The sequence below is a fragment of the Megascapheus bottae genome, chromosome 1, assembly GCF_031878675.1.
Source record: "Megascapheus bottae isolate mThoBot1 chromosome 1, mThoBot2.hap1, whole genome shotgun sequence".
Taxonomy (NCBI): Eukaryota; Metazoa; Chordata; class Mammalia; order Rodentia; family Geomyidae; genus Megascapheus; species Megascapheus bottae.
Genome location: NC_143509.1, coordinates 4,943,315 through 4,964,499, shown reverse-complemented (window position 1 = coordinate 4,964,499; position 21,185 = coordinate 4,943,315). Strand labels below are relative to the sequence as shown.

At 40.7% G+C, this 21,185-nt stretch overlaps 1 protein-coding gene across 1 annotated transcript; it reads left to right on the top strand.

The window, feature by feature from the left end:
- The first annotated feature begins 226 nt into the window (after window positions 1-226).
- Window positions 227-967, top strand: LOC150068095 (olfactory receptor 7D4-like). Its single transcript, XM_090340116.1, has one exon. The coding sequence runs from the start codon at window positions 260-262 to the stop codon at window positions 965-967; it is 708 nt and encodes a 235-aa protein (XP_090196242.1). The 5' UTR covers window positions 227-259.
- Window positions 968-21,185: the final 20,218 nt, after the last annotated feature.

Genomic DNA, 21,185 nt, shown 5'->3' with positions numbered 1-21,185 from the left:
CAAGGAGAACAGCCAAGACTATGAGAGCACAAAACCAGAGAGGGGAATCACCATTCCTCCTCCTGGGCCTCTTGGATGACCCTCAACTCCAGACCCTGCTCTTTGGGACCTTCCTGTCCATGTACCTGATCTCCGTGCTCGGAAATCTGCTCATCATCCTGGCTGTCACCTCAGACCCCCACCTCCACACCCCCATGTATTCTTCCTCTACAACCTGTCCTTTGTAGACATCTGCTTCACCTCCACCACAGACCCCAAGATGCTGGTGGACATCCAGACCCAGAGGAAAGACATCTCCTACCCAGAGTGCCTCACTCAGGTGTATTTCTTCATGATTTTTGTTGGAATGGGTAATTTCCTATTGACCGTGATGGCTTATGATCGCTTTGTGGCCATCTGTCACCCACTGAACTACCCACTTATCATGAACCCTCACTTCTGTGGCCTCCTGGTGCTCGTGTCTTGGCTTCTCATTTTCTGCATCTCGCTACATCATACTATACTGATGAGGAAATTAACCTTCTCCCTGGGAACCACCATCCCCCATTTCTTCTGTGAACTAGCTCAGGTTCTCCAGATGGCCAGCTCTGACACCCTCATCAATGACATCTGGATGTACCTGGCTATTGTGTTCTTCAGTGTGCTTCCTGCCTTAGGAATCTTCTTCTCTTACCATCAGATCCTATCCTCTTTAATGAAGCTGTCCAACACGGCTAGCATGCACAAAGCCTTCTCCACCTGTGGCTCTCATCTCTGCGTGGTCTCCTTGTTCTATGGGACAGGACTTGGGGTGTACCTCAGCTCTGCGGTGTCCGCCTCTGCCCACAGAAGCAAGGTGGCCTCGGTGATGTACACAGTGGTCACTCCCATGCTGAACCCCATTATCTACAGCCTGAGGGACCAGGACGTGATTGGGGCCCTGGGGAGACTGCCAGGCAGAGTGCTCTCCTATCTTGATGGATTATGAACCACAGAACAAAGTAGTCCATTGGAAGTGGGAAGACAAATTGGCTGAATATCAGATCAGTGATACTTTTCCTTCATTATAGGATTCAGTGTATATGTATGTATAGACTCTTCCATCTAGAAAAGACGTACTTATTCACGTGTACCACCAAAGTCCCTATGGCTTTGTCTGTCGATGTGTGGACATCTGTCTTTCAAGGAAATTTACTTGCTATTCATCAGAAGAACAACTTCTGTTTTCAGTGTGAATTTTTCTTAATATTCCCATTTGGGTTGCTGTGGCACAATTTTCCTGGGCATTTCCAATTGAACATAGAAAGCATTTATCACAAGCCAAGTTTACACAGTATCCCTGTAAGTTATCCTCTTCTATATTAATTATTCCTCCTCAAACACAAAACTACTTCTTCTTCTCCTCCTTCTCATCCTCCTCCTCGAAGAATCCAAATAAAATCCCAACACTTTCAGAAGAGCAGTTATGGCCTTACATATGACATTTTCTTTTAAGATTGAGAGCAAAGCTCAAAAAAATTGTATCACTCCAAAACTAATCTCCAGAGTAACAACCATCCCATTAAGAAAATGGGCCAAACAGTGAGAGGAACGAGGCAATAATCAGGAAAGAAACTCCTTTCACAATAGCCTCAAAGAAAATAAAGTACATAGGAATTAGCTTAACTAAGAATGTAAAGGACCTTTTTGACGAAAAGTTTAAAACCCTACAAAGGAAATTAAAGCAGAACTAAGGAAATGAAAAAACCTCCCATGCTCCTGGATTGGAAGAATCAACATTGTGAAAATGACAATCTTGCCAAGAGCTATCTACAAATTCAATGCAATACCCATAAACATACCAATGTCATTCTTTAAAGAAACAGAAGAGGCAATCCAAAATTTCATATGGAATAATAAAAGACCCCGTATAGCAAAAGCACTTCTTAGCAGAAAGAACAGCGCTGGAGGAATTTCAATTCCAAACTTTAGACTCTATTACAGAGCTATAATTATCAAAACAGCTTGGCACAGGAACAGGCCTGAAGACCAATGGAATAGAACTGAGGACCCAGATATTAAACCACAGACCTATGGCCACCTAATCTTTGACAAGGGAGCCAAAAAAATAGAATGGAAGAAAGACAGCCTCTTCAACAAGTAGTGCTGGCAGAACTGGTTAAGCACCTGCAGAAAACTAAAGCTGGATCCTTGTTTGTCACCTTGCACTAGAATTAACTCCAAATGGATCAAAGACCTGGAGGTAAAAGCTGACACACTGAAAACTCTACAGGAAGGAATAGGAGATACACTAGGCCTCCTTGGCACAGGTCGAAACTTTCTTAATAAGGACCAAGAATCACAACAAATCAGAGAAAGGCTGGATAAGTGGGACTGCATTAAACTGCAGAGCTTTTGCATGGCAAAGGACATAGCAACTAAACTAATCAGGAAGCCTACAGAGTGGGAGAAGATCTTCAACAACCAAACAACGGACAAAGGCCTCATATCTAAAATATATCAACAACTCAAAAAATTGAATCACTCCAAAACTAACCTCCAAAATAACAACCATCCCATTAAAAAATGGGCCAAAGACTTAAAGAGAGTCTTCTCTGAAGAAGAAACAAAAATGGCCTATAGACAGATGAAGAAATGCTCAACGCCTCTGGTCATAAAAGAAATGCAAATCAAAACAACTCTAAGATTCCACCTCACTCCAGCTAGTATGGCCAGGATCAGGAAAACGGATGACAACAGATGCTGGAGGGCATGTGGCCACGAGGGATCACTACTACACTGTTGGTGGGAGTGCAAACTCGTCCAACCACGATGGAAAGCAGTGTGGCAGTGCCTCAAAAGGCTAAACATTGAACTCCCCTATGACCCAGCAATTCCACTACTTGGCATTTACCCAACCATCCAGAAATAAGGACATACTAAACCCACTAGCACAACAATGTTCATTGCAGCACTATTCACCATAGCAAAGATATGGAACCAACCTAGATGTCCCTCAGTTGATGAGTGGATCAACAAGGTGTGGTATTTGTACACAATGGAATTCTATGCTGCTGTCAGAAAAAACGACATCTCCCCATTTGTTAGGAAATGGAAAGTCTTACAAAAATCATATTAAGTGAAGTAAGCCAGACTCAAAGGAACACAGGCTCAATGGTTTCCCTCATTTGTCATAATCAGTAGAAACTTTGGGCTCTACTAGCAGAGATCTGCAATAGAGCAAAACGTTGATACATTCGGCCGTATAGTATGAAGCTAATTGAAAAGACCTCCAGGATTTTGAAACAAAAGCCATATAATGAATGATTGTTGTCCTTAATGTACTAGGTTATCTCTTATCTTTTTTGTGTCCCTTGGGTATCTCATATTGTTACAGTATCTCACTTTGCTATCTGATATATTGGATTTCTTTGTATTTGGTTATTTGAAATTGTATAGGGAAGGGGAGAAAACCTAGAGGGGAGGGGGGGAGAGGTGGGTAATGGGGACCAAGATATGTGAAAGGGTATCAATATATGTGAATTAATGCACCTTCTATCTGGCAAATATCATGTTACCATTTTATTAATTACAATAAAAATATAAAAAAAGATTGATGGCAATTCTTTTTTTCTTTACTAATTCCTCTTTCCCACTCAATTATGAATGTGTTTCCATGAGAGTTATACTAAGTGACATCCTTAGACAACAGCATGAGTCTGAGGATGCCTGTTTCTTCTCATACTCACCAGAATTATCGTTGTAAATTTTCTTCAAGATTTACATAATACAGAATCACAGTGTTTTATTGATTTGCATGTCCTATGTAGTGAAAATGTTGAATATTTATCTGTGGATTTCTTTATGGCCATTTTTACCTCTCTTAAAGATTGTCTTGGCTGGGACCAGTGGTTCACATCTATAATCCTAGCTACTCAGGAGCTTGAAATTTGAGGATCACAATGGAAAGCCAGCTAGAAATCCAGAAATAGGTGCTGTGACACAACGGGTAGAGCAGTAGCCTTGAGGTGAACAGCTCAAGAACAGCAACCAGGCCCAGAGATCAAGCCCCATTACCAAAACAAAAAAATACATGACTAAATAAATAAATCAACATTATTTTATTCATCTTTTTCCTCTTTCTGAAGTCAACTTACTTGTGGACCCTTAATATTAAGTGCTGAGTATCTGAGAGGCTTTCCTTCTATCTCCTGGGACTGGGGCTCTTTGTATAAGTGAATACCCCACACACTTCTCTCATTCTCCTCAACCTTTCCTGTGGTCTGAAAAAGATTTGATTTATGAAATCCCTTTTGTCATTTTTTCCGTCATATTTAATGAAATACTACAGAACTTTCCAGAAAGTACTAGTCTTGACTAAATCTACAGTTACATTCTATGTGGTTTCCTGTTGTAATTTCAGTTTCAGGTCTAACAGGCTGAGATGTGAGGATGGCGCCTCCAAGCCAGAATGTAACACTCTTATCTCTACCCATAAAACTGCTGGAAGTAAACTGGGCAACCTGTGCTCACACCCGAATCCTGGCTACTCGGGAGCCAGACATCTGAGGATCACAGATCAAACCCAGCCTGGACATGAAAATCCATCAGAATCTTACCTCCAATTAACCACCAGAAAACTGAAAGTGGTGCTTTGGCTCAAACAGATAGCATCCAGGCCTAGAGTTCCATGCCCACAACAGACAGCGAGAGACAGAGAGACAGAAAGGGAGAGAGAGAGAGAGAGAGTCAGAGACAGACAGAGACAGAGACAGAGAGACAGAGACAGACAGAGAGACAGAGACAGAGACAGATAGGTGATCTCTCTCTAGAAAGGAAACAGCAAACAATGTACTGAATGGAGAAACCTGGATGGTTCTAAGATCTAGATTACACTGGAGCCTGCATTCGCCCTGTCACTCAGCACTGTGTCCCAGCAGAGCAATCTGTCAAGAGAAAGAAAAAGGTGCATCCAAATTGATAAAACAAATCCCAGAATGTCACTATGCATACAAGATGGGACCGCTACTAAAGCAACTCCAAAAATCAATTCTGGTGCCAGTGGCTCAAGCCTGAACCCCCAGATACTCCACAGGCTGAGATCTGAGGATGGAAGCTCACAGTCGTCCTGAGCAGGAAGTACTCCACGCCCTTATTTCCACTTAAATAAGAATAAGACAGAAGTGGAGTTGTGGCAGAAGTGATAGAGCACCAACCTTGAGCACAAAAGGTTAGGGAGAATCCTTCAACCCAGAACTCCAGGCCTAGAACCAACACACACACACAGACACACAGACACACAGACACACACACACACTATCCAGCTTTCAATAGGATCAGGAGGGGATCATATATTCCTGCTTTTATTTAGGGGGTGTCATTTCTTTCCTGTGTGTGTGTGTGTGTGTGTGTGTGTGTGTGTGTGTTCTGTGTGTCTGTGTGTCTGTGTGTCTGTGTCTGTGTCTGTGTTGCTCTTGGAGCTTGAACTCAGAACCTGGGCATTGTCCATGACTGTTTTTACTCAAGGATTCTGCTCTTCTGCTTGAGCCACAGCTCCATTCTGCCTTTTTAGTGGTTCATTGATGAGAAGACTCTACAGACTTTTCTGCCCCACTGGCTTCTAACCCTAAATCCTCACATCTCAGCCTCCTAAGTATTTCAAATTACAGGCCTGAGCCAGCAGCACTTAGCTGAGATTGTTTTCTTTTTCCTTTTTCTCGTTCTTTAGTTTTTTTTTTTTGGTCCATTCTTGGACTTGAACTCTGAGCGTGGGTGCTGTTCCTGAGATCTTCAGCTCACCACCACCATCCTACTCCTTGATCCATAGACCTGCTTCTGGGTTTCTGGTGGTTAATTGGAGATAAAAGTCTCACAGACTTTAGTGCCTGGGCTGGTTTTGAACCAAAATCCTCAGATCTTAGCCTCCTGAGTAGCTAGAATGACAGGAGTGAGCCACCATGCCCGGTGGTGTTTTCTAAGCTGACTTCATAGAATTCCAGCAACTGGGCCAAGGGGAGCATTAACAGAAGGTAAGGAAGTTGAGGTGATATGAGAGAAATGAAGATCAGAAAATACAAACGTCCAGTTAACCAGGGAGGATACATTCATTAAATAATAATAATTAAATGATCACGCATTTATTTAATCCACTGAACAGGGCACTGAGCTATTCTCATAATATTCTGAGTGCATATTAAGGGTAACATATATGAGCTAACCAATTTGGAGCAGAAATTCTCAGGTCTCTGCCTCCTGTGTAGCTAGGATTCTTGGTGTGAAGCACAGGTGCACAGCTAAAAGTGTTTTACATCAGGGAAAGAATAAACAAACATTATATTTGACTAGGTTGTAAAATAAATACATAAACTATGGCAGAAGGTTCCTTGATTTACAGAACGTGTTTGAGACATATCAAATGACAATATATAATATCAGAGTGTGGCTGACCATGTATTATTATGAACTATGGGGAGATGAATGTTTGCTGATGTCACTTTCATGTCACTTGTGTGATTGGCTCTCCCCATATAGTTAACTGGTACAATTTTATAAAAGTTTGCATTTCACCAAAATCACTGATGATAGTTGAAGTACATATAATTTAATAATAGGACTAAGCTACCTTCTCTCTTCAAAACTTTTATCTTGACTTCTTTGTAGAAAGAGATTTCAAATTAATATGTCCACACACTTGTATAATGTATATTCACACCTGTAATCTTAGCTACTCAGAGGGCAGAGGTCTGAGGATCTTGTTCAAAGACAGCCAGGCAAAACAAAGCCCAGAGATTCTTATCTACAATTAATTCCTAGAAATCTGGAAGCAGAACTGTGGCTCAAGGGTAGGGCACTATCCTTGAGCTGAAGAGGTCAGGGACAGCACCCAGGTCCTGCGGTACGGCAGTAACCTTGAGCTGAAGTGCGGGCCAGAGTTCAAGCCCCATGACCCCCACACCCCAAAAATGATCCAAATTTCCGTTTTTACACACATGAACATTGAATATTGACTGCATTCTCCCACAATTCTTTGTTTCCATTCATTCTTGTACCTCTTAATGGAATCCCACTCAGGACACTGATAGGATATTTCTGTTGTTAAATTTTCTGGGGATTACTCAAAAGATTTACAACTTGGAATTGCACTATTGTATATACTATAATTAACCATACTTTTTGCCAGACCTGGGGCTTGAATACAGGGTCTGGACACTGTCCTTGGACTTCCTCAAGGCTAGAGTTCAAGTCCACTTGAGGCACAGCACCATCTCCACCTTTTCCTGTGCACGCTGTACCGAGGAATGAAACCCGGGTCTTTGTGCTTGCTAGGCAAACACTCTATCACCAAAACTCCTGGCCCCAATTAGCCATATTTTAGATGCTGTCCTTTGACATAATATTTGGAACCTTTGTTTACCAGAAGACAAGGCTAAAATCTATTATTTTGGACATCCTTTTTTATTTTTTTACCCCTCCGTAGATGTTAGTGCGTCAATTGAAAGATTTTAATCAATTATTGTGATTCTGAGTTCTGCAATTCAGGGTCCATGATGGTAGGAAAGCCCGTCATCAGCCTGTCCTCAAAATCTCCAACACCATATGACACTGCAGCTGGAAATCCTCCATGTCCACTTATATAGAATACATTCTGTGACATTTTTTTTCTTTTTAAAGATTTTCTTTGCCGGGGCCTACCGGCAGCAAATTGGGGTTCTTGAAATAGGGGGCAGGGACTGGAAAAAATAGAAGAGAGACAAACACATGGGATCCGGGAGGTCTCCAGCCCAGGTAAAGACTGCAGCCCCGTTTATTCTCAATTCAAGGCTTATATCCCTTCTTGAAACCAGGGAACTTCCAGGTGTTACATTCATATGGTAAATCTCAGGTCATTTAAACAGAATAAGGCCAGAAAACAATATGGCAATAAACCAATTGTCTGATGCAAATCAAGGTACAGTTTGATACCACTCTGGCTCCCAACATTTATTTACATTGATTTCTACATCATATTTCCAATGTCGTGTTAAACAAAAGTATTCAAGAAGGAAATCTCTATATACAATCCCTGGCATTTACATAGAACATGATTAAAATTAAGTTGCATCTTTGTATGCCATAGATACCCAGTAATACATGTAGTAAAATATTATGTCTATAGAGTCTATAGCCCATCAAAGATTTTTAAGTTTATGTAGTTACATTTGTACAAGTCTCACTTTAGTTCCCTTGTCCCATTTAGTTATTGCTTTGTTTGGTTTTGCAGAGGACTAGTTTCTTGAGTTCTCTGTAGATACTGGATGTTAAACATTTGTCTGATGTATTATTGGTAATACACTTCATGATAAATTGTATAAGACTCTAGGCATGCACATACAGTTCAAGCAAAGTCAGCTACACTCAGGAGAGAATCACAAAGGCTCAATACCTGTGAGCATCTGATCACATAAAACATTATTTATCAAAATGAACTCCAGAAAACGTAAACAAGAGGTTCATTTTCTTTGTTATTTTTACTTTCTTTTCCTTTTGCCTTGTTTGTTTATCTGTATTTAGGAATGTAAGGGGAAACAGAAATGAAGAGAAGAGGGTGACCATATAAAGCAGTGAAACTCAATAGATACTATGTTGAAATTGAATTTAAAAACTCATAGGTGATGATGGGAGGGAAAAACTGGGAGAGAGGGAAGGAAAGAATTACATTGTCCAGAATGAATTGCACTCTTCGCCAGACTCACGTAATGGTAGCCCATTTACATAACACCTTTAAAAAACAAAAGGCATTGGGGGAAAAATTAAGGTACTAGGTTATGATTTTAAAATTAACTCAAACTAAAAGGGCAGGACAAGGTAGCTGGATATCAATTAGAAAGTACTGAATTCAAAGACTGTCCAATAGTATTCAGGTAAAATATACATATTACAAAATTCTTCACTCAATCCTTGCAAAATTCTTTGTTGGGCCTACCATTTGTAGACATTCATCTTTCTTTACAAACTAACAATTTAAACATTACAAAGATATATTCCTCCTTAAGGAATCCATCCTGACATAGCCAGAATGGTTTTCCACTGCTAATGGATTGTACTAATTAAACTAGACGCATACAGTATTCAGACAGGTAGAATTTATAGGACTATATGCTGAATATTCTTGCTTCTGTCAAAACCACATAACAAATAATCTTCCTACCTCCTGGTGTCGGCACCTGCTTTGTACAACCTGCTCAGGGCACTTTTGAGGTCCCTGTTCCTCAGGCTGTAGATGAAAGGGTTCAGGAGAGGCGTAACCACTGTGTACATTGCTGAGAACACAGCACTGCCCTTGGGAGAATGTGACACAGCTGACGCAAAGTAGACACCAAATGCTGTCCCAAAGAATAAGCAGACCACGGACAGGTGAGAGCCACATGTAGAGAAGGCTTTGTACTTCCTGCTTGAAGATGACCTTCTCAGCACAGAAGAAAGAATCTTATAGTAAGAGAAAAGGATCCGTAAGACAGGAAGGAAAGCGTATATGGTAACATTAATGTATTTAAATATATTATTAGTGAGTGTATGCTTACAGGAAAGATCCAGGACATGAGAAGGGTCACAGAAGAAACTTAGGATTTCCAGTCCCTTGAAATCGGTCACCTGTAACCCCATCCACACATGCACCTGTCCTTCCAAGAAGCTGGCGACAAATGACAACAGATCTAAGGAGACACAGAGACGAGGGTTCAAGATAAGAGGGTAATTCAGGGGGTGACAGATGGCCACAAAGCGGTCATAGGCCATGACAGTAAGAAGCAAAACATCTGTGTTTCCAAATAAAATGAAAAGAGACATCTGGTTCAGGCAGCCGCAGTAAGAGATGACCATGCTGTGACTCTGCAGGTTCACCAGCATATTGGGCACGGTTGCAAACATGAAGCAGATGTCAGCCAAGGACAGGTTGGAGAGGAAGAAGTACATCGGGGTGTGGAGGTGGGGGTCAGAGGTGACAGCCAGAATGATGAGTAGATTTCTGGACACAGTGATCAGGTACATGGACAAGAAGATCCCAAAGAACATGGGTTGTAGCTCAGAGTCATCTGAGAGTCCCAGGAGATAAAATTCTGAGATGTGTGTTAGATCACACAGCTCCTCATTGATTGCAGACCTTGGATAAAAAAAAGAGAGAGAAAGAACAACATGTAATGAAGAAGTCAGAATTCCACAATCATTCTGAACTCAAATATGCACAGTTCATAACAACATTCTGACCCACACTTTTCAGTTGTCACAAACCCAATCATCCTAGAATTGTTTTCTTTCTCATTGATTCTCTTTCATGTATTCATTTTAGATATTCAACTGTGTTAGGACTATAATATCTGATCACAGAAAATACAGCTTATTCTTTATTACAGGCGAGTTCACAGCTGTGATTTTTTTAATCTGTGAAATTCATTGTCATCCAATCTGCAAAGAAGCATTCCCTCATGCTTCCTTTTATGTTAAGGAAATATTCAGTGGTGCCATGATGAAAAATTCAAGTTATCCTACTTATAAACACTCTGTAAATTATACAGAACTTCATGATCTAAAACAATTTCATATAGACAATCCAGAAACCCTCTACTGTGCCTGCAATCCCCCTGGAGATTTCATCCTTGCTTTTTTCTAATTTCCATCTTTCTTGACCTCCCTCCCCTCTTTCTATCTCTCTGTGTGTTTGTCTATGTCTCTGTCTGTCTGTGTGTCTGTCTGTCTTTCTGTCTTTCTATCTCTATCTCTGACTGTGTGTGTGTGTTTGTGTGTGTGTTTGTGTGTGTGTGTGTGTGTGTGTGTGTGTGTGTGTGTGTGTGTGTGTCTCCTAGGATTTGGACTTTGGCCTGGAGACTGGCCTTGATGCTTTCCTGCACAAAGGAGAGTTCAACCACTTGAGTAACAAACTCCACTTTTGGCTTCTTAGTAGATAATTGGAGATGAGAGCTTACAGGTTTTGCTGCCCATGCTTTCTTTGAACCTCTGTCTACAGAACTCAGCGTCTTAATTCCCTAGGATTCCAAGTATGAGGACTTGGACTGAATTGTACTTTAAAAAAACTCTGCTGTCTCCTACATATAAATGATTCAACACATGATATTGTATCTGCTTCTTTCTAAACTAATTTCAGTAATTGAGGAATTTGCTGATAGTAGCAAGGGATTCCTGAGATATAGGCAATGTTGGTTGGCAATTAGTTACTGGGTTTCTTCCTTTTCAATCATCTATCTGATCTATTGTACTTCCTATACTGGTTTTTTGCTGTGACCACCTTTGGCTCAGTTTGTAATCAGTGGATAGTCCCCTAAAGAAGAAATTAGTATTCTCTTCCTGAAAGTCAAAGAGAAATGAGACAGATGCCCAGATTCTCACTGGGGGCCTATCAAGGACTTTGATGAATCACATTCCAGTATTTAATATTCTATGACAGTAAACAAATAGAAAATTAGATTCACACTGTTTTTAATCTAATAATTCACCACCAGTTCCATAAGAATCGTGTGTTCAGTCATATTCTATTAGATAACAAGGTAGACTACAGGAAAACAATAAGAGATTTGAGATAAGAATAGAACAGAGTAATAACTTACATTCTTCACTACTGTTATTCCTTGGACTCCTTTAACAGGATACCGAATTGCTGGCTTGTCTTCATTATGTAGAAGCAGTCCTGCAGTTCTTTTGCTCTTTAGTTATGACATAAGACGTTTGACTGTATTCCAGACAAGAAGGAAAACTCTAAATCACCAGGAAGCTTGCAGAAAGCTCGCTTGTATGAATAGTGTGGTACACTCACTACATACTTGGTTGTGTTGCTTCTCAGTTGGGTCATGTCCATAAAGTATAGATAAAAAGATTGTCCCATGCCTGAAGTGTATGAAAACCTCAGGTTCAATCCTCACAGTGGACCATGAATAGGACAACACAAGAGAATTTCCAACTGGGGCTAATATTGCATTGGAGATATTTAGGGAGATGTCAGGGGACTGGCCAGTAATAGGCTCTTCTATGATCGTGGGTGCACAATTCACAGAGCTCACAATTTGGCAAACTGGTGCCAAACAAAGCATCTCTAAGGACCCACTAACATGGACAGGGTGTGGTAGAGGAGAAAAATGCCTAAAAGAATAGTTTTGAAGCATGTCCTTTGATAAACAAAGCTGTTGTAGTTTATGCATAGAGGATGAGATGAAAACTATGACTAATTATAGGCTATACAAGAAGGCAATTCTGTGTTGCAAACCCTTTGGACAGTTCCAAGACAATTCATAAAGGAAATACCTAGAATATCAGTGTCTTGAATGGGGGACTAACAGGAAGGAATGGATCCCATGGAGTCAGTGAACAGACAGTGGAAGAATTTTGTCCCAATATTCAATGTGCATGTATAAGACGAAGTGTGGATATTAATGTGGCAGTTGGGGGAGGGAGGAGGGAGAATTTTGGAAGAGGTGACTCAGTTTAAGATGCATTGTACATGTGCATGAATATGTTAATTGGAAATTTCTTTCTACAAACAAGTGAATAACAAATATCTCCAGACATGAGGCTGCACTGGAGGCTCACATCTGAGATCCTAGCTATTCAAGATGCAGTGAGTGGAAGATCAGGTTTTTAAGCCAGCATGCACAGGAAAGTCTGTGAGACTCTGATCCCCAATAAACTACTCAGCAAGGCTGGAAGTGGCACTGTGGCTCAAGGAGTGGAACACTGGACTTGAGCCACAAAGCTCGTGGACAGTGTCTAATCCCTGAGTTCAACCTCAAGGACCAGCACAAAAAAATGTTAAAAACAGAATGTAACTTATGTTTATATGCTATAGCAGATTCCAGAAGTGACATCGGGACACACAGAGTCTCCTCATACTTTTAAAACAATAAACGAGGAGACATAAATTTCATATGATTTATATCAGGCCGTTTCATTTGTTTCAACCATATTCTACATGCCAGTGAACCTTCTGTCCTATGAGAGTTTATGTACCACTTTTCCTAGGAAAAATAGCAAGGAAAGGTGGTTTATTATTTTTTTCCTGACTTACAACCAGGTACTATTGGTTCATGGGTACAATCCTAGCTGCTCACAAGGAAGAAATCTGAGGATTTGAGTGTTGAGATCAGCCCTAGCAGGAAATCCCATAACTCTTATTTCCAACTAAACATGCGCACACACACACACACACACACAAACACGCACACACACACACAGAGTCAGAAGTGGGGTGTAGTTCTAGTGAAGAAACAAATTCATGGATAGCAGCAAGGCCCGAGGAATGACACAAACAAATAAATAACTCTCCACCCCCCAAAATATGACCCTACTTGTACTATCCAGGAGACAGAGGCTCACACTTTTAATCCTAGCTTCTCAGGAGCCTGCGGTATGAGAATCCTGCCAAATCTTCAGATAAAAGGGCCCAAGAGCTATAAAATAGATAAACACACGTGGGCATGTGGCAGGATATCTGCACAGCAATCCAGCAAGCTCTGATTTTAAACACCAGTGCTACCAAAGTCCAACAAGATCCATTTCTGTCCATTTTATTGAGATTAAATTATTCACAGTACAACCTTCACATTTAAACCAATATACAATTCAGGTTGTCTCCAGATATTCACCAATGTATAAAATTTTATACAGAAGAAAGAAAACAAACAAAAAATTCCTCCACTTTCATGACTCCTCCGTGAACTGGCCAGTAACTTTTTCCTGTGATGCTATGTCAAGACTTATGCTAATGACAAAAACAATTCTTAGCAGAAAGAACAGCACGGGAGGAATTTCAAAACTTTAGACACTATTACAGAGCTATAGTGACAAAAACAGCTTGGTACTGGCACAAGAACTGGTCTAAAGACTAATGGAATAGAACTAAGGACCCAGATATTAAACCACCTAACCTTTGATAAAGGAGCCAAAAAACAGAATGGAAGAAAGACAGCCTCTTCAATGAGTGGTGCTGGCAGAACTGGTTAAGTACCTGCAGAAAACTAAAGTTGGATCCTTCTTTGTCACCCTGAACCAGGATTAACTCCAAATGGAGAAAAGACCTTGAGGCAAAAACACATACACTGAAAACTTTACAAGAAGAAATAGGAGATACACTAGGCCTCCTTGGCACAGGTCAAAATTTTCCTAATAAGGATATAGAAACACAACAAATCAGAGAAAGGCTGGATAAGAGGGACTGCATTAAACTGCAGAGCTTCTGTGTGGCAAAGGATAAAGCTAGCAAATTACCTAGAAAGCCTACAGAGTGGGAGAAGCTCTTCACTAACCATACAATGGACAAAGGCCTCATATCTAAAACATATCAACAGCTCAAAAAATTGAATCACTCCAAAACTATTCTCCAAAGAAACAACCATCCCATCAAAAGATGGGCCAAAGTCTTAAAGAGAATCTTCTCTGAAGAAGAAACAAAAATGGCCTATAGACACATGAAGAAATGCTCAACATCTCTGGTCATAAAAGAAATGCAAGTCAAAACAACTCTTAAGATTCCACCTCACTCCAGTTAGAATGGCCAGCATCAAGAAATCTAATAACAACAGATGCTGGAGGGGATGTGGCCAGGAGGGATCACTATTACACTGCAGGTGGGAGTGCAAACTCGTTCAACCACTATGGAAAGCAGTATGGCAGTTCCTCAAAAGACTAAACATAGAGCTCCCCTATGACCCAGCGATTCCAATCGTCTAGAAAAAAAGGACATAATAAATCCACTAGCACAGCAATGTTCACTGCAGCACTATTTACCATAGCAAAGATATGGAACCAACCCAGATGCTCTTCAGTTGATGAGTGGATCAACAAGATGTGGTATTTATACACAATGGAATTCTATGCTGCTGTCAGAAAGAATGACATCGCCCCATTTGTAAGGAAATGGATCGACTTGGAAAAAATATTAAGTGAAGTAAGCCAGACTCAAAGGAAGATAGGCTCAATGGTTTCCCTTGTTTGTCATAATCAGTAGGAACCTTGGGCTCTCCTAGCAGAGATTTACAATAGAGTAAAACCTAGATACATAAGGTCATATAGGATGACACTAAATGAAAGAACTTCCAGGATATAGAAAGAAAAGCCATACAATGAGTTATTGTTGTCCTTAATGTACTATGTTATCTCTCAACTCTTTTCCTATCCTTTGGTTATCACATAATGTTACAGTATTTTACCTTGTTATCTGATATATTGTATATATGTTATTTGGTTATTTGAAATAAGATAGGGAAGAAGGGAAAACAAGAAGAGAGTCGGGGTGGGGGGTGGTAAATGGGGACCAAGACATTAGAAAACGTATCAATGTGTGTGAAGTAATACACCTACAATCTGGTGAATATAATGTAACCCTTCTATTAATTATAATAAACATATATGAAAATAATGAACTCCTTCTTCATGGACCACCTTGGCCTAGCCAGTAATTTCCTTCAGTGTTCCTGTGCCATGAAATATTCTAATGAAACAAGGAAATAAAAACTATGTCTGCAGAGAGAGAGGACTTAAAATTCTGAGTGTTAAATTTTCTTCCTTCTGGAAAACCATATTACAGATGGATTTCGTGCCTCCTGGAGTCAGCTCCTGGTTTGTACAATGCATTCAGGACACTTTTGAGGTCCCTGTTCCTTACGCTGTAGATGAAAGGGTTCAGGAGAGGAGTGACCATTGTGTACATCACTGAGGATACAGCATTGCCCTGGGGGAATGTGACACAGTTGATCCAAAATAAATACCCAAAGCTGTCCCAAAGAATAAACACACCACTGACAGGTGAGAGCCACAGGTGGAGAAAGCTTTGTACTTCCCTCCTGGTGATGGAATTCTCAGCACTGAAGAAATAATTTTATAGTAAGAGGAAAAAATGCCTGAGATTGGCAAGAGCCCAGATATGATACCAACAAAAAATTTAAATAAGTCATTTGTGAGTGAGTGCTTACAGGAAAGATCCAGGATTTGAGAAGGGTCACAGAAGAGATTTGAGATTTCCAATTCCTTGAAACCCGTTATCTGTAATGCCATCCACACATGTACCTGTCCATCCAAGAGGCTGATGATCAGTGACAACAAAACCAAGGGGACACAGAGATGAGGGTTCATGATGAGAGGGTAATTCAGGGGTGACACATGGCCACAAAGCGGTCATAGGCCATCACAGTAAGAAGCATAGTGTCCATACAGCAAAAAATGATGAAGAGACACATCTGTGTGAGGCATCCTGCTTAGGAGATGGCTCTGCTGTGACTCTGCAGGTTCATCAGCATCTTGGGGATGGTGGTGGAGATGAAGCAGATGTCATCCAAGGAGAGGATGGAGAGGAAGAAGTACATGGGGGTGTGGAGGTGGGGGTCATTGGTGATGGTCAGGATGATGAGAGATTTCCCAGCACAGTGATCAGGTACATGGACAGGAACAGTCCAAAGAGGATGGGTTGTAATTTTGGATCCTCTGAGATTCTCAGGAGAAGGAAATCTGTAACCTGGTTTAGATTTCGTGCCTCTATATAACCTCTGCAACTGCTCAAAAACAAAAGTACTTTGTTAGGAAAGTGAAGCACACATCCAGAAATTGTCAGCTCTAAGTATTTGAAAGTCAAGTATACACAAGTTTGAATTTTGCACCACCTATGCAGTCCAATATACTAATGAGTGTTTGTGAATTGTGGCAACCCCTTACTTCTAGAATTTTCTCGCTCTGAGATACCTTGGTCCTCGGGCTTTTGTCTACATATGTGCTCAGGGACACACAGCTGTGTTGGAAAGCCAAGAACAACTGGGCTGGTAGAGCAAGATCCCTGACAGTACAGCCTACCCTTGTGTAGTATGGGGGAGCAGGTTCCAGGGCAGCAGGGGTATGCAAGAGTTTTACACATTTATGATGCACGTCTCTATCTAGGAGCCTATTTTTGGAGCCAGTCCCCTGCCTTAGGCTCTTGAAATCCCTCCCTGACAGGGTGGGAGTGTGTATTGAGATTCTGGGTTGTAAACTGGGTTGGAGGATTTGTGGATGATCCTCTGGGGAAAGGGCCAGCAGTAGGCCAAGCCTCTAGAGCAATATTAAAAGACCACAGTAGAGCCCCATCCATTAGTACAATGAATATTTTTTAGTCTACTGGAAAGAAAACCCAATCTTATTCATTCTTATTCATCTCTACTATGACTGCAGGCAGGCACGAATATACTTCTGGTTATTCTGCACTTGCCTCTTCTGGTATGATGATATTTGTACGGAAATGTGGTATTGAGTGAAATAAGTCAGGCTCAGAGAAACAAAGGACAGTTATCCTTCTCTAAAACATGGAAATTAGATCTCAAATTACCAAGATGTATGAATACATATAGGGTCATGTGTATCAATGCACAACCCAATTAAGTAAAGTGTAGTAGGAAAGGATTCCTATGGAATAACTCCATTTATCAACTCATCCGTTGTTTAACCAAATGAATAAGAGGAAGGTAAAAACCTGCTCTTTAAAAATATACAATTTTCCAGGGGCAGGTGGCTCATTATTCTAGAGAATAAGGTCTGAGAACCACAGGTGAAAGCCTGATGGAGCAGGGATGTCAGAGAAACACTTTTCCTCAATTAACTAGTCAAAAGCAGGAAGTGGAGCTGTAGCATTCAGCAAAATTCTCAAGGACATCACTTAGGCCCTGAGTTCCAGCCCCAGAACCTACGTGCAGAACCTGTGTGCATACACACATGTACACACCACATAAGGTGAAACATATGAAATGAGAAAGAATAGTGTAAGAACAAGAGCTATGAGGACACTGGGCATATCTGTCAATAGTTTCATTGATGTAATGTCCTCTTGTCATTTTCATCATTATCCTTCCTCTTCCTCTTCCTCTCCTCCACCTCCTCCTCCTCCTCCTCCTCCTCGTCCTTCTCCTCCTCCTCCTCCTCCTCCTCCTCCTCCTCGTCCTTCTCCTCCTCCTCTTTCAGGAGATCTTAGGAACCTGGTTGAACCATTTCTATGCTGCTACTTTTGGTGAGCCACAAATGAGAATGAAAAGCACAGTAGGTAAAGAATTCTCCATTACATATATTCGTACCCCTAACCTTCAAACCCTACCTGCAAATTCACTGAGGACAAACACTTTTAAGTCTCTTGTGTGCAAGGTTTTACAAGGGCATCCTCACTCCCTGTGATTCCCAAACCATCTTGTCGTCATGGTGCAGAGAAGACATTCCTGAAAGTCATTCACCACCCATCCAACCCCACTCAATTGCTTAAGCTCCTTCTCTCCTCAGCTATGGCCCAGGTAGACAGATATAAGGACCCCAGATCTGGTGCTCAGCACAAGTGCAGCTCTATCCTCAGGAAAGAGATGAAGACACAGAGGGAGCAGAGATGGTGGTGATGACGAGACAGATATAGGACCAGAGTCCTGGAGACAAGGGAGGGAAGGCTCATCCTTGACTTATATATAGCCTTGGAGGATTAATACCCACAGGTCACAATTAGCCAACCTGTGTGTATTATCAGGCCAAGTCTCTGGAAATTTCCAACACAGGGCTGGCATGATCATAAACAAAATCCATGACAGTATGAAGACTGTTTTGTCTAGCAAGAAAATTTATAGATTTAAACTTTGGTCATTTATACTTATTTGATGAAGGGCAGAACCATTCCATTTTCATTTTCATTGGCATTAATATATGCTTTACCAAAGCCTTATGTAGTATGTACATCTATAGAATAACAGTTATAATATTTGTATTATCCTACAATTTCAAGACAGAGGAATGGAAAAATAAGGATAAGAATCTCAAAGAATGGATTCTGTATGGGTAGAACTGGAGGATTTCCAGCTGCAGTGTCATCTGATGTTGTAGATTTTAATGAGATGCCAGAGGACAGGCTGATGATAGGCTCTCCTACCATCATGGACCCTGATTTGCAGAACTCACAATTAGAAAAATTAATCCAAAGCTAACAAATGTCAATCAACTCACTAACATGGATAAAGTGGGGGGGAGATTATCCAATATAATAGTTTTTAGCCTTGTTCTCTGCTAAACAAAGCTTCCAAGTTCTATGACCAGATGACAGCATCAAAAATGTGGTGAATTGGGGGGGGTGAGAGTGTGGCTTAGTGTTAGAGTGCTTGCCTAGCATGCACAAAGACCAGGTTCTATTCCACAGTACCACATACAGAGAAAAAAAACAGAAGTGGTGCTGAGGCTCAAGTGGTAGAGCTCTATTCTTGAGAAAGTCCAAGGACAGTGCTCAGGCCCTGAGCTCAAGCCCAGCACTGGCAAAAAATTATATATATATATATGTATATATGTATATATATACATATATATATACATGGCGAATTGGGTCCAGGAGTATGGCCTAGGTGGAGAGTGTTTGCCTAGCATGCACATACTGTATGACATGCACAGAATAAAGCTGGAAGTGGTGTTGTGGCTCAAGTGACCTTGATCTCTAGCCTTGAGGAAGCCAAGGGACAATCTCATGACCCTGTGTTTAAGCCCAAGGATTGGCAAGAAAATATGGCTGATTATAGCATATAGAGGAGTGCAATTCCAAATTGTAAGCCATTTGAGTAGTCCCCAAAACAAATTAACAACAGAAATATTCTGAATATCAGTGTTTTGAGTGGGGTTCCATTACGAGGTACCAAAATGAATGGAAACAAGGAGCCACAGGATAATGCAGTCATAATAATCAATGGTCATGTGTGTAAAAATGAAATTTGGATCGCAATGTGCATATTGGTGAAAGGGTAGGTGGAAGAGAAGAATGCTGGAAGAGATGAATCTGTTGAAGATACTTTGTACAAGTGTGAGGACATGTTAACATGAAATGTGTTTCTACAAGGAAGTAAAGATAAAAAGTGTTAAAGAGAGAATGTAGCTTAGTCAAATCATTAAATGATATACTTTTTAACTATCATCAGTGACGTATGTGAAATGAAAATTTTGTAAAATATGTTCCAGTTCAATATATATGGAGAGCCAAGTACACAAGTAACATCAGCACATAATCATCTCCCCATAATTAAAAATAATACATGATGAGCCACACATTTTACATTATTTCTCTTACGTCATTTGATTCGTCTCAATCATGTTCTCTAAATCAATAAACCTTCTGGAACATAAGATAGCTGAAGTATTCATTTTACTACCCATTCACAAATAATGTTCATTTATTGGTTTTCCTGAGGAAAAATAATTTAGCTGCGTGCCTGTGGTTCACACCCAGAATCCAAGAAACTCAGGAGGCAGAGACCTAAGAATTTCAGTTTCAAAGCCATCCAGGTCAGAAAGTATATCAGAATTCTGTCTTCCATTTGACACACACACACACACACACACACACACACACACACACACACACACACACACACAGCCAGAAGTGAAGCTATGGCTCACAGTGTAGAAAAATATCCCTGAGCAAAAAAAGTTCAGGGACAGTGTACAGAACCTGAGTTCATGAACCAGCACTGGTTCAAACAAACAAACAAACCACAAAAAAGCACCCACCTTGCTTTCATTAGTCAGAAACTAGAGGCTCACCTCTGAGATCTGAGCATCTGGCCAGACCTGGTCTTTAACAAGCACTAGATCCTAGCCAGTGCTGTGGTTCAAGCCAGTAATCCTAGCTTCTGAAGGGGCTGAGACCTGTGGATCAAGGTCCAAACCCAATCTGGGCACAAGAGGACTTGAGACTCTCATTTCCAATTTATCTCTAGAAAATGGCAAGTGGGGCTTTGGTCAATGGTGGGCAGTGGCCTTGATGTGAAGAGCTCAGGGACAGCGCCCAAGCTGAGTTCACTAGCCTTAACCCCCAAAAGAAAAAAAGCCCTGGAGCCTATATATAAAATAACTAAAAACAAAAGAACTGGCCTTACATCATTAGGCAAGAAATGAGAAAACCCTGAGTGCAAACACCAGTGCTACCAAAACCAAAATGATCTGTTTTTCTCCACTTTTATTGAGGTAAAATATCCATGGTAGAAAATTCATATCCAACCATTGTAAAATTCAGTTTCTGGGGTGATCATCTCTAGACATGCATGATCTTTACAAACTAAAAACAAATAAATCCTTCCTCATGAATATCCTTGACACAGTGCTCCTGTGTGATGACACACTAATGAAACCAGACAAATACTAAGAATGTGTACAGACAGGTAGGATTTACAGGAATGAGGGTTATTTTTTTCCTCAGCAAAACCATATTACAGATGGATTTT

Coding starts and splice junctions, on each gene's coding strand:
- LOC150068095 (XM_090340116.1), top strand. CDS start 260: ATGCTGGTGGACATCCAGACCCAGAGGAAAGACATCTCCTACCCAGAG.